Here is a 13,669-nt window from a genome sequence, read left to right as displayed (position 1 = left end):
CCTTGCAATTTTTCACACTCTACCTCCTGCCCTTGCCTCGAAGGCTGTCTCCGAAGGGGCTATAAAATCCTGGCCCAAATGTGCCCAAAACTGTTTTAAAATTAAATATAAATGTAACCATATAGTGTACATTTTGGAAGAGCTAATTTGAGTAAGATTAAAAACTTTTCAAAATTTGACTGACTGCAAAGCTATTCAAATTTGCTCAAGAAAAGTAATTCCATATCACAGTAATCAATACTTGAATGAACTGTAATTTCTTTCAGATTTAGTAAGAATGCATAGTGACATTACAGTATCTATATGGGTACGTTGAGCATCATAACATTATCACAAAAACAGTTTAAAACAAAGTAATAAAATTCTAATATTAAAGTATTGATCAATTTTTTTAAAAGAGCATTTCTCGAAAAGTGACTGATGATGCAGAGGAATGCTGTGCTCATGGGCATGTTTACCTTTTCTGGGCATTATTTCGGTCTCTGGATTTTGAGAAGTTCCCAGCGATGATTTTGATGAAGGTGAGGAAGAACACTGCAGTGAAGCCGCTGTCAAACTTCCAAAGTGTTGTTGCTTCATCTTGGCATTAGCCTCGAATCTTGCCACTGCAGTCTTTTGACTTGTTTCAACTGTTGCCAGGAATAGTTTACAAAACTGTGAAAAGAAGAAGTACAAGACTAATTAGTAGTTCCTTTTTTTTTAATCTTCACACAATACAGAAGAGGCCTTTCGGCCCATCGAGTCCACACCGACAAAACTACACCAAATCTATACTAATTCCACTTTCCAGCACTTTAATGTTATGACATTTCAAGTGCTCATCTACGCACTTTTTAAAGGTTGTGAGCATTCCCGCCGGTAGGCACAGTGGTTAGCACTGCTGCCTCAGCGCCAGGGACCCGGGTTCGATCCCCAGCTTGGGTCGCTATCTGTGCAAGGTTTGCACATTTTCCCCGTGTCTGCGTGGTTTCCTCCGGGTGCTCCGGTTTCCTCCCACAGTCCGAAAGACGTGCTGGTTAGGTGCACTGGCCATGCTAAATTCTCCCTCAGTGTACCCGAACAGGTACGGAGTGTGGCGACTAGAGGACTTTCATAGTAACATTGCAGTGTTAATGTAAGCCTACTTGCGACACTAATAAATAAAATTTAAAAACTTTACTACCCTCCCAGGCAGTGCATTCCAGACACCCCCCACCCTCTGAGTGAAAAAACGTTTTCCTCCAATCTCCTCGAAACCTCCTGCCTCTCACCTTAAAACTATGCCCCTCTCGTTATTGACCCTTCAACTAAGGGGGATAGTTGTTTCCCATCCACTCTGTCCATACCTCTCATAACCTGATACACCTTAATCAAGTTCCCCTCTATCCAGTCTGGTTGAGACTTCCTCGGAACTCTCATAAATTAGTTACACATGATTTCTCTTTCATGAAGCCATGTTAACTTTGCTTGATTAGATCATCATTTTTCAAAGTTGCTGCTATTACTTCCTTAATAACTGATTCTAACATTTTTCCAGCAAAAATGTTCGGCTAATCGGCCAATAGTTACCTGCTTTTTGCCTCTCTCCCTTCTTCAATAGGGATGTCACATTGGCAATTTTTCAATCTTCCAGTACTTCTCCTGAATCCAAAGATTTTTGGAAAATTACAACCAATGCAGCTACTAGCTACTTCTTTTAGAATCCTAGGATGCAAGCTATTTGGGCTAGGGGACTTATCTGCCTTTAGCCCCATTAGTTTTACTAATTCTGCTTCTCTAGAAATGATGATGGTAATTAATTTTCCCCCGTATTCTTTCGTATTAACGGAATGTTTGAAGTATCTTCCACCGTAAAGACTGATGCAAAATATCTGCTTATCTCCTCTGTCAATTCCTTGTTCCCCATAACTATCTCCCCAGATTCAATTTCTAAGGGGCCTATGTTTACTTTGACCTCTCTCTTCCTTTTTATATATTTAAAGAAGTGCTCGTCAGTTTTTATATTCCTCGCTAGTTTGCCCTTGTAGTTTATTTTCTCTCTCTATTATCTTTTCATTCCTCCTTTGCTGGAATTTGAATTTATCCCAGTCTTCGGGCTACCACTGACTTTTGCCACTTTATATGCTTTTTCTTTCAACTCAATACTCTCTTTAACTTAGTTAAAGCAACCATTGCTAACCATCTCTTAGAATCTTTCCTCCCTACTGGGACATATTTTTGCTGACAGTCATGAATGACCTCCTTAAATGTCTGCCACTGCTTGCTTTCTGCTAACCTATCCATCCAGTCCACATTAGCTAACTCTATTCGCATTTCAATTCCCTTTACTTAAGTTAAACACAACTGTTTCCAACTCAAGTTTCTCACTCTCAAACTGAATATTAAATTCTATCAAGTTACGATCACTACTTCCTCGGGGAACTTTTACTCTGGGGTCATTTATTAAACCTACCTCATTACCCATTACCAGATCCAAGCTAGCCTGTTCCACATTACAACCGAGGAAGCAATGCCCAAGAATATGATGGAGGCAGATTAACTCATGGCTTTCAAGAGAGAATTAGATGACACCATTGTAACATTTTAAAGTTTGTAGATCATGGGAGGAAAAGAAACCACGGGAGGTAAGGCAGTTTTTCAGAACTGGAAGAAGAATAAAATTAAGTTATTTCAAATGATTTCAATAAGGGTTTTAAGGTTGCTGTGTGCGCAAGACAATCATTGTCCTTTAAATAATACAAAGATGATGAGTTTTATTCTATACTTCAAGTTTTAGTTAACTATTAGACTTTTATTGCTCAGCCTTGCAAGACATTTTCAACTGTTTTATACCAGTTGAAAATACATGTTGAATAAATAAACAAAATCTATTTTGTACGGTTGGATACATTTATATCCAAATTACTGCGTAGCAGAATACCTTGGTGCTCCACTGTTGCGTGCTATTAATATTATGTTAGATAAATGGCTTAAGGAAAAGGGATGAAAGAAAACCTGAACAGGACAGAAATTTGGGATTATAACTACTGCCTGCGTGGAGGATAAATGCAAACATAAATTGAATCAGCCAAAGCAGTCTTTCTCTCTGCTGTAATTTCTATGTAATCCAGGGAAGCGGGGCACTAACCTGCCTTTGTGTTTAATCATGTATGATTTTGATAGAGCCTGCGGAGCAGTTCGGCTGCTTTTTCTGTCTCTGAACAGAGGGAGAAAATATGGGAGAAACTATATAAAAAAATAGAAATTACAAAATATAAACCACTCAACTCAGCTTAAATAGATCAGTTTAGAATCATGGGCAAGGATTTTACCGCCCTGCCGCAATATATCTCCCCTGACAAATGTGGTGAGCCATCTAAATCTCCACTCAGTTCAGTGAGATGGTAATATCCCACCAGATGGGTGGTGGCCGTAAAGTCCTAGCCATAGAATCAGAATATTACAGCAAGGAGGCCATTCTATCCATCGAGTCTTCAGTATCTCTTTCGCAGAACAATCTAGTTAGTTCCATTCCCCCACTACGTCCCCATATCTCTGCATTTTTTTCCTTTCAAGTATTCATCCAATTTCTTTTTGAAAGCTACCACTGAATCTACTTCCATGACCCTATCATACAGTGCATCCTAAATCCTAATCACCTGTTGCATAATCTTTCTATCAAATAATCACCTCTATCAAAATCTCTGCCCCAAGGAGAACAATCCCAGCTTCTCCAATCTATGCACTTAAACTTAGAACATTATTCCTACCTGATTTAAGAATAACTGCCAAAATACATCAGAAGAGTTCATTCCCAAAGCAAGGGCATTACGCATACTGTCAGTCAGATTAGATCCATAAGGATCACATCCTTTTTCAATTCTAAATGCAAGTGGATTTTATAACAGCCTCAGCATCTTGCTTTTGCACCTTTCAATCGACAACATTCTGTATGGAGCAACAATGCTGCAATATAGGAAATAATCTAAAAAGAGGGATTAGAAATTAGAAATGAAATTTTCTCGAGGAAACTCATCAGTATTCCTTCCAGCTCCCCAAAGCCTGTCTACCATCTGAAAGGCACAAGTCAGCAGTGTGATTGAATACTCTCCACTTGCCTGGATGTGTGTAGCTCCGACAACACTCAAGAAGCTTGACAACATCCAGGACAAAGCAGCCTGCTTGAGTGGCACACCATCCACCACCTTCAACACCAACATCAACACTGCAATAAAATTGCACATTAAGGCATTTTGGATTTAAAAGCCTGAATTTTGCAGGAAGTGACAAGCAACCGGCACAAGCTATTGATTACATTTCCACATCCCCACAGGTGTCCTCTGGGTTTTTGCATTGGAATTTGCAGTGATTAGAAATGCAAAACCGCTTGACATCCTCTATAGAGGATCTGGGAATTATATGAATGGGGCAAATCCACTGTACATCTCCTTGACCAATCAGATCGAAGAATCTTTACTAGCCACATTGAGTCTCAAATGGGGAGTGCACGTTAAAATCCAGAATCCAATGTAAAATTATGTGCAGAAAGTAAAATAAAGAAATAGAAAGAAAGACAGGATTGTGATGATACTGTGCCTTTAAGAAATCTATTTTTAACATGTTTTTTTGTAAGGGATATGTTTGAAAGTCAGCTTGTGTTTTATATGGTGCCGATTTGTCAGGGCTACAGGCAGTTCAAATGTTGAGAATGCAGAATAATGACTGATTTTAGCTAGGGATATGTTTTTTTTTAAAGACTTAATGCATTTTTGTTTCCTGTGGGGTTTCAGAGTAGGGTTTCGATTAGGTTGATTGACAGAGTCATGTGAATAATGGGAGGTGCTAAGCTTGCAGAAAAATCAGTGTTTTAGTTTCATTTTTAAAATCGAGAGCAGTTGCTGACTGGAGCTGTTTAAAAGAGGTCTCTCTCTCTCTCCAGAGGTGTTCAAAAGGTTCTAGGACTGTTGAACAGTACAAGCATAAGCCTGTGTGTTGCTAACTGATTTTGAAAAGAGGTTTTTAGACTGTAAGTGGCATATTTTAAATTTTATTGCTTGAATTGGAACTCATAGGGATAGGTTAGCAGTTAAGAACTGTATCTTGTCATATTTAAGTGTTGTTCAATTGGTAAATGCTGAGCTAATTCATTTTTTATAGTAAACTGCATTGTTAAATAAAGTTTGTTTTGATAAAAGCTTCCTAGTGTGTTAATACAATCACACCTGGAGTGAAACACCTTATTCTCACATTAATGCCAAAATAGCAAATAGTTGGGATCTAATCTAACTTCAAAATATACTTTGAGGTTTCTGATTGCGTACCCTACCAGGATCAAGAGAGGAAAAGAAAAAGAGAGAAAGCAAAAAAAGTTTTATTTATTTTTTTAAAAATCTCCAACAATAATTAAAATCTCAATAATGGGATTCCACAGATTTTGTTTCATTTGTTTGTGGAATGTCGGCATTGCTGACAATGTTATTGCTCATCCTTAATTGCCCTTGAAAAGCCACTTCTTGAACCGCTGCAGTCTATGTGATTTAGGTACACTCAGTAGTGTTAGGAAGCGACTTCAAGGAATTTGGCCCAGAAACAGTAAAGGAAGGGCTTGGGGATGATGTTGTTCCTATGTGTTCATCTGAGTGGTACAGGCTGTGGGTTGGAAGCTGCTGTCGAACCAGACATTTTGGTTGCTGCAATGGAGCGGCACAGTGACAAGCACTGCTGCTTCACAGCATCAGGGACCTGGGTTTGATTCCTGGCTTGGGTCACTGTTTTGTGGACTTTGCACATTCTCTCCATGTCTGTGTGGGTTTCCTCCAGGTGCTCCGGTTTCCTCCCAAAAGGCTGGTTAGGTGCACTGGCCATGCTAAATTCTCCCTCAGTGTACCTGAGCAGGTGCCAGAATGTGGCAACTATGGGATTTTAGAGTAACTTCATTGCAGTGTTAAAGTAAGCCTACTCATGACACTAATAAAAACACATTAACTTTTAAAAACTATAAACTTTAGATTGTACACACTGTTTGTCACATTGTGCCATTGGTGAAGGGAGTGAATTTTTACGGGTGGTGAATGAACGTTTAAGAATGAATAAAGTGTAACTGCAAACCCTAGTTCAACATAAGCTAGCATCCTCACTACTCTACACAATAGCTTAAGCTACTGTGATGTCCACTCTATCCACATTCAAAAGTGGATTCCAGTGCATTAGTAATGCACAATTCTAATTTATTTCTGGTCACCAGCATTTCAAGCTATGGAGAAATCACACCACTGCCATGTACAGATAAGGTTAAATGAGTCACCATTGGCTTTAATTGACAGCACGATTGTCTCTGGAGGAACATCAGCTGGCTCCTCTTTCCTTCACGAACAGAAATTTCTTCATGTTTATATTGCGCCAGATCTGCCACCATTCTCTACACTAAACTACAGGGGGTAGAAGGTGTTATACTACAAAGTGCTTATGCTTATAGAAGTGATGTTCTGATTTTGCACTCTGGCAGGAAGCCTTGCTTGATGGAAACACATCAGAAATTCAGTTGTGCACATGAATTTCTAATCACTTGGGTGCACGTTGTGCCTGCTTTTCCAGAACATATTCCCTGTATTTAATTCCTATGTTTCAACAAACCGCTGACTTATAAACAAAATGAGACAAGTGATCAATGGTTAGATTTAGAAATTCATAAGCTGTACAAACCAGTGAAAGATAGCAGTATACCCCACACACACTGCAGGTATATCAAAAATCCAATGACCTCCCTTTCTACTAGCAAAACATTGAAACTGAAACACGTAGTTCTACAGTACCAGTAGACACACAATTTGGCCAAACAGACTCAATGCATGCTTCTGCACATTCTGTTTAAACAAAATACACAATTACAACCTTATAGACATGAGCATGAAAGTCTATAAAATAACTGAATGCATTCTAATTTTTGTTTTGTAATTGATTTATAGTCGCAGAATTTTCAGATACATCACATCTTGTATATACATAAGCAGGCATGTAATGAAGCAGCTGCATAGTACCATCAACAGCTTACACTTGTGTAACTGCTTTTATGTAATAAAGCATCTTAATGTACCTTACAGGAGGTGGAAATAACCACACACCAAGTGGTGAGGAAAAACTTAACGGCAGAGCAAAGAAGTAGGTTCTGAGGAGACTTTTAAAGGAACGAGGGCAGTAACAAGGTAAAGAGTGCGAGAATGGCATTTCAGATTGCAGCTGAACATTGAGCAACTGAAGGTAGAAAGGAGAATGCAAAGGAGTCCAGGGTTGGAAAAGGATGTGCAGGAACACAAGGGCTAAATCAGAAGTAGGGAGCAGTTCAGAAGATTAATCAATGACAGGGATTTTGAAATTGGTGTAGTGAAGAACAAACAATTAGTAACATTTTAAAATGCTAAGCAAAGGTAAACAGGACATAATGCAGAGACAGAGTTTTAAATGAGATACATGTCATTAGTATCATGATAAAAGTTGAATGTGTACACATTAATTCATGCTACCAAGGGGAGTATTTAGACAACAAAAAGACCAGGGTCACTTTTTAGGCACTCTTTATGTGACTGTGCAGGGTACTAGGGAAAATCATTACAGATGCCAGCATGGTGTATCATGGTTCATGTTAATATTTAAGAGGTAATGTTTAGTTCTGGGAAGATTAAAGTTTAACTGTAGAAAATGGGATAAATGCAACTATAAAGCAGATTGGAGTCTAAAAGGTTGGGCCATGTTGATTTAAGGGATGAAAAGCTAGAAAGGCAAGTCCTAAAACAGCAGGCGGGTTTACTTAGGTGGAGAGCTGCAATCTACACTGGTTGCAAAGAACTGTAGTCCATAGAGGTGTTTTGGTTTGGACGTTAAAGCTAAATTAGTTCAAAAGCATCCTGTAAACCCTGAAAGGCTACATTGTCAGGGAAATGGGTGGAGCTTAAGAAGGTTCTCTGGTTTCAATTTATCAGTGTGTTCTACAGCAGGGCGAGGAGCCATAACCGAAAAGGTGCTGCAGTTTCTGGTTCCTGGCAGCTACGGCTTGCAGAAACCCTGGTTGTCACTGGTACTGATTTGATTGCAGTTTGGACCTCATGTGGTTAGTAGCTCACAGAGAAGAACTGGAAGCCATTGGTGCAGTTAGGGGTCAGGGGAAGCCCTGGGAACCATAAATAGCTTGGTACAGACTGGAGGTCAGAGAAACCCAGGGGCAGCACCAGCTTAGTGAAGCTAGCTATTTGCAAAAGAGTTGGCATGGTGCCAGTAATTAGAGACAGGAGCGCAGCTTTTCGAGATATGTAATACAGTTTCAGGAGAAAAGATTGAATCATCGGGAGGTGAGCAGTCATTGAGGCAGAGCAGCTTTTGAAGGAATTGAGTCTCGGGGCATGTTTTAGTGGGCCCGATGGCCGCAGGCACAAATCATGTCATAGCCGTTAAATACCGCGAAAGGCCAAAAATGGAATTTGTGCCGGCAAGATCTGAGAACACAATCTTCTCAGCCCCTCTTCTGATGATGCAATCAGGTTCATGCTCAGGAAGAGTGTGAACCTCATTAGAATAAATTTGAATGGATTAGTATCTATTTAGCGGGCTTAACTTTGCATCTTCAGTCCTCATCGAATCTTTTCACCCACCAGCCATGACGTCACATCGGTGCAAATCACGACTGCTTTTTAAAAGCAGGAACCAGGCACCATGACCTCCAAGAGGGAAGATGGAGGTGAGCACCACTGTCTCCACTGAGCACCAGGGAGTCCAAAAGGACAGAGCCACTGAACAGATCAGGAAGGAGTGGGGGTGAGTTGCCGGGTAGGGGCCAGTGGGGTGAGAGGAAGAGATCAGCTGTCGGGGGCAGAAGGCGAGTCGTGGTTGGCATTGGTGGACTTGGAGTCTGCTGCCTGTGATGTGTAACTCTCCTTTCAATGCTGTGCAAGTCTGCTTTCAGTGCTGTGTGAGCATGCCGTCAACGTATGGATCAGCTGTCCAGGAGGCTTAAGTGTAGACGGATGGTAGCAATGAGTCTCTGAATTATCCAGTCTGATTAAGCAGAATGCCTATTAGCTCTGCCCACCCCAGAAGGAGAAAGCAACTGTGCCCTGTTGCATTCCTGAGACTCATACTTCTGACACTAATTGACTATCAAAAATTAACCCTTAGCAACATTAGCTCCCACAGTCTCAAAGTCAAGGAATGGCATTAAGCCTCAGCTTTCTGTCCTTGAAGCTTGAGATCAAGAGGCAAGGTGGTTGCTTCTCTGCCAGGTTGCTAATGTTTACCACTCAGGATCCATCAGCATTCCCCTCCTGAGGAGAACAAACCCGTCCAGTCATGAAGAGAGAACACATTACCCTCCCGAAAAAACCCCAAGTGGTAGCAAGCTTATGGGAGGGAGAACCCAGACTGAAGGCTCATGGTGAGTCCGAGTGAGTGAGAGCATTTGCGAGGGACAGCTCTGCTTTGGAGATAGGAGGGCACCAGAGCTGTGAGCGTGTGATCACTGCCAACGATGCTCTGGGAGTGGCTGTTTCCTGGTCAGAAATGGCAATAGGCTAGCGGAGATAATGATGGGCAGCAGCTGCAACACCAACCTGACTCACGCTCTCTCTCAACCCTCGCAGAACTCTGAGCAATATTTGATTTATTGTCACATGGATTAGTATACAGTGAAAAGTATTGTTTCTTGCACACTAAACAAACAAAACATACCGTACGTAGGGAAGGAACGGAGAATGTAGTGTTACAGTCAAAGCTAGAGTGTAGAGAAAGATCAACTTAATACGAGGTAGTTCATTCAAAAGTCTGATGGCAGCAGGGAAGAAGTTGTTCTCGAGTTGGTTGGTACGTGACCTCAGTCTTTTATATCTTTTTCCGGGGTGCATGGGATCCTTGATTATGGTGGTTGCTTTTCCGAGGCAGCCGGAAGTATAGACAGTGTCAACGGATGAGAGGCTGGTTTGAGTGATGGACTGGGCTTCGTTCACGACTCTTTGTAGTTTATTGCGGTCTTGAATAGAGCAGAAGCCATACCAAGCTGTGATACTACCAGAAAGAATGCTTTCTATGGTGCATCTGTAGAAATTGGTGAGGGTCGTAGCTGACATGCCAAATTTCCTTAGTCTCCCGAGAAAGTAGAGGCGTTGGTGGGTTTTCATAACTATAGCACCGTCATGGAGGGACCAGGGCAGGTTGTTGGTGATCTGGACAACTAGAAACTTGAAGCTCTCGACCACTTCTACTTCGTCCTCATTGGTGTAGACAGGGGCATGCCCTCCACTACGTTTCCTGAAGTTGACTACTATCTCTTTTGTTTTGTTGACATTGAGGGAAATTATTGTTGTCGCACCAGTTCACCAGATTCTCTATCTCTTTCCTGTACTGTGTTTCGTCACTGTTTAAGATATGGCCCACAACAGTGATGTCATCAGCAAACTTGAAAATTGAGTTGGAGGGGAATTTGGCTTCACAGTCATAGGTGTATAAGGAGTATAGTAACATTGGGATGGAGCCAGTGGGACTGGCTTTCTTATTAATCATAGCACTGGCGGAGCACCGACTCCAGCAGCAACGTGCAGTGGCTCTGAGGGGAGACCCTGCAGGACAGGCCCAGGGGGCTACAGTGTAGGATCAGCTGCCAGAAGCCGCACCAGCTGTACAAGATGCACGAAGGAGCCGAAGAAGACCAAGGGTCTGCTGGTCTTGTGTCCCCTTCCTGGAGCTGTCCGACACCATGTGCCAACAAAGACATCGCCTAACTAAGGAGACGGTGCGGGATCTGTGATATTTCCCTGCGGACTTGGCCCCATGCGCCGATAGAGACCTCACACTCCCTGTGGCCGTCAAGGTCAAAGCAGCCTGGACTTTTTCGTTATGAGGTCCTTCCAGGGCTCCACTGCGGACCTCGGTAGCATCTCACAGGCATCTGCTCATAAGTGCACCCATGAGTTGTTAGATGCACTGTACGCAAGTGTGTCTTGGACTAATCCCAGCAGGATAAGAGGGCTATGGGGTTTTAGCAGCTGATCTGTCACAAATGCAACTGATAATAGACTGCATCTATGTCACTCTCCACACCTCATGACAGCAGCGAATCTCCTTCATCAACAGGAAGGGATTCTACTCCCTCAATGTCCAGCTGGCATGCAACCACCAGATGTGGGTCATGCATGTGTGTGCCAATTTTCCTGGGAACATGCAGGACAACTTCATCCTTGGCCAGTTGCAGATCCCTGGAGTCTTTGAGGGACACCCGAGGCTACAGGAATGGCTCCTTGGGATCCAGGGATATCCCCTCAGGTTGTGGCTAATGTTGCCACTGTAGGGGCCACAGACGGCTGCGGAGACCAGGGACAATGAGGCTCATAGTGCGACTCAATCTGTCATTGAACGGTGCATCAGCCTAGTAAGGATGAGGTTCCTGTGTTTTGACAGGTCTGGTGGGGCTCTTCAGTACAACCTTGAGAGGGTCTCCCACATTGCTGTAGCCTGCTCTACCCTCGTCAACCTGGCGGTGCAGTGGGGAGAGAAGCTTCCTGAGGATGACACTGAGGATGGAAGGCAGGTGAGTGGAACTATTTTCAAAGTTTTCTCCATAGATCTCCATGCACTGCATATCATCCAAGGTTAAGAAGCAGAAAGGTTGGACAATTCTATCCACAGGAATTTAGAAGAATGAGAGGTGATCTTACTGAAACATATACGACCGGAGGGAACTTGACAGGGTGGATGTTGAGAGAATGTTTCCCCATATGGGAGAGACCAGAATTAGGAGGCATTGTTTAAAAATAAGGGACCAGGCTCGAGCAACCAAATGGCCTACTTCTGTTCCTAATCCGTGTGTTTGAATGTATGCTCATATGATTGTGCCCCAGTCCTTACCTTTGTTGTTCTAAACCAACCATTATAAGGTTTTTGAGTCACCAAAAGCAATTATCTATTCCAATTAATGTACTTCGCTCCTTTCTGGGAAAGAAATAGCAGGCCTATGTAAGTCCAGGAGGTAAGAGGTGTGGTCACTGCCGCATGCAATTTTAAAGAATGTGCATCAAAAACACTACAAAGGGACCATTTCCTCCACAAGACCCCTGGTCCAAACCTCAGTCAGCCTCATATTGCTTCTCTTTTTTACAACACTTTCTGATGCAAGTGCAGCAGATGCAAAACCTGTCTGCTGGATCATCAGAAGTCTGCTGAATTATCAGATTAATGTGGTAATGGGATTAAAAGAGAAGGTGGTTATCCAGCTGGAGGGAAAATGGAATAGAAGTTTAAGGAGACAGTTAGTAGTACAATAAAACTGGGAGTAAATTTTGCTCTGCAGCTGGCCCTAGAATAATGACTTGTTTTGGCAGAGGAAAGCAAGGCTAATTGGTGTTTGATATGGTCGAGCTAGATTCAACGGTGCATAAGCTGGACCAGTTATGTGGCAGAAAAATGCAAATCTAAACATTTTTGCATTGGTTTCCTCCAGGTGCTCCGGTTTCCTCCCACGGTCAAAAGATGTGCGGGTTAGGTGCATTGACCATACTAAATGGTGTGAGATGCCGGCGTTGGACTGGGGTAAACACAGTAAGAAGTTTAACAACACCAGGTTAAAGTCCAACAGGTTTATTTGGTAGCAAAAGCCACACAAGCTTTCGAGGCTCTGAGCCCCTTCTTCAGGTGAGTGGGAATTCTGTTCACAAACAGAACTTATAAGACACAGACTCAATTTACATGAATAATGGTTGGAATGCGAATACTTACAACTAATCCAGTCTTTAAGAAACAAAACAATGGGAGTGGAGAGAGCATCAAGACAGGCTAAAAAGATGTGTATTGTCTCCAGACAAGACAGCCAGTGAAACTCTGCAGGTCCACGCAACTGTGGGAGTTACAAATAGTGTGACATAAATTCTGATTCTAGGATCGCATGATAAAGACTCAGGAGGAAAAAAGCAGAAATATTTATGTGAAATAGTGTGACATAAACCCAATATCCCGGTTGAGGCCGTCCTTGTGTGTGCGGAACCTGGCTATCAGTTTCTGCTCCGCGACTCTGCGCTGTCGTGTGTCGCGAAGGCCGCCTTGGAGAACGCTTACCCGAATATCAGAGGCCGAATGCCCGTGACCGCTGAAGTGCTCCCCAACAGGAAGAGAACAGTCTTGCCTGGTGATTGTCGAGCGGTGTTCATTCATCCGTTGTCGCAGCGTCTGCATAGTTTCCCCAATGTACCATGCCTCGGGACATCCTTTCTTGCAGCGTATCAGGTAGACAACGTTGGCCGAGTTGCAAGAGTATGTACCGTGTACCTGGTGGATGGTGTTCTCACGTGAGATGATGGCATCTGTGTCGATGATCCGGCACGTCTTGCAGAGGTTGCTGTGGCAGGGTTGTGTGGTGTCTTGGTCACTGTTCTCCTGAAGGCTGGGTAGTTTGCTGCGGACAATGGTCTGTTTGAGGTTGTGCGGTTGTTTGAAGGCAAGAAGTGGGGGTGTGGGGATGGCCTTGGCGAGATGTTCGTCTTCATCAATGACATGTTGAAGGCTCCGGAGGAGATGCCGTAGCTTCTCCGCTCCGGGGAAGTACTGGACAACGAAGGGTACTCTGTCCACTGTGTCCCGTGTTTGTCTTCTGAGGAGGTCGGTGCGGTTTTTCGCTGTGGCGCGTTGGAACTGTTGATCAATGAGTCTAGCGCCATATCCTGTTCTTATGAGGGCATCTTTC

General features: G+C 42.8%; 1 protein-coding gene across 1 annotated transcript in view; it reads right to left on the bottom strand.

The window, feature by feature from the left end:
- efcab7 (EF-hand calcium binding domain 7) overlaps positions 1–13,669 on the bottom strand; it is an 87,241-nt gene that overhangs the window by 60,907 nt on the left and 12,665 nt on the right. Inside the window, exon 4 of the mRNA XM_078218405.1 lies at positions 459–654. Within this exon, the coding sequence (XP_078074531.1) occupies positions 459–654 (196 nt within the window). The remainder of the gene's footprint in view (positions 1–458; positions 655–13,669) is intronic.

The sequence above is a fragment of the Mustelus asterias genome, chromosome 8, assembly GCF_964213995.1.
Source record: "Mustelus asterias chromosome 8, sMusAst1.hap1.1, whole genome shotgun sequence".
Lineage (NCBI taxonomy): Eukaryota > Metazoa > Chordata > Chondrichthyes > Carcharhiniformes > Triakidae > Mustelus > Mustelus asterias.
Note: the sequence above shows the minus strand (reverse complement) of the source record. Positions and strands in the feature narration are given on the sequence as shown.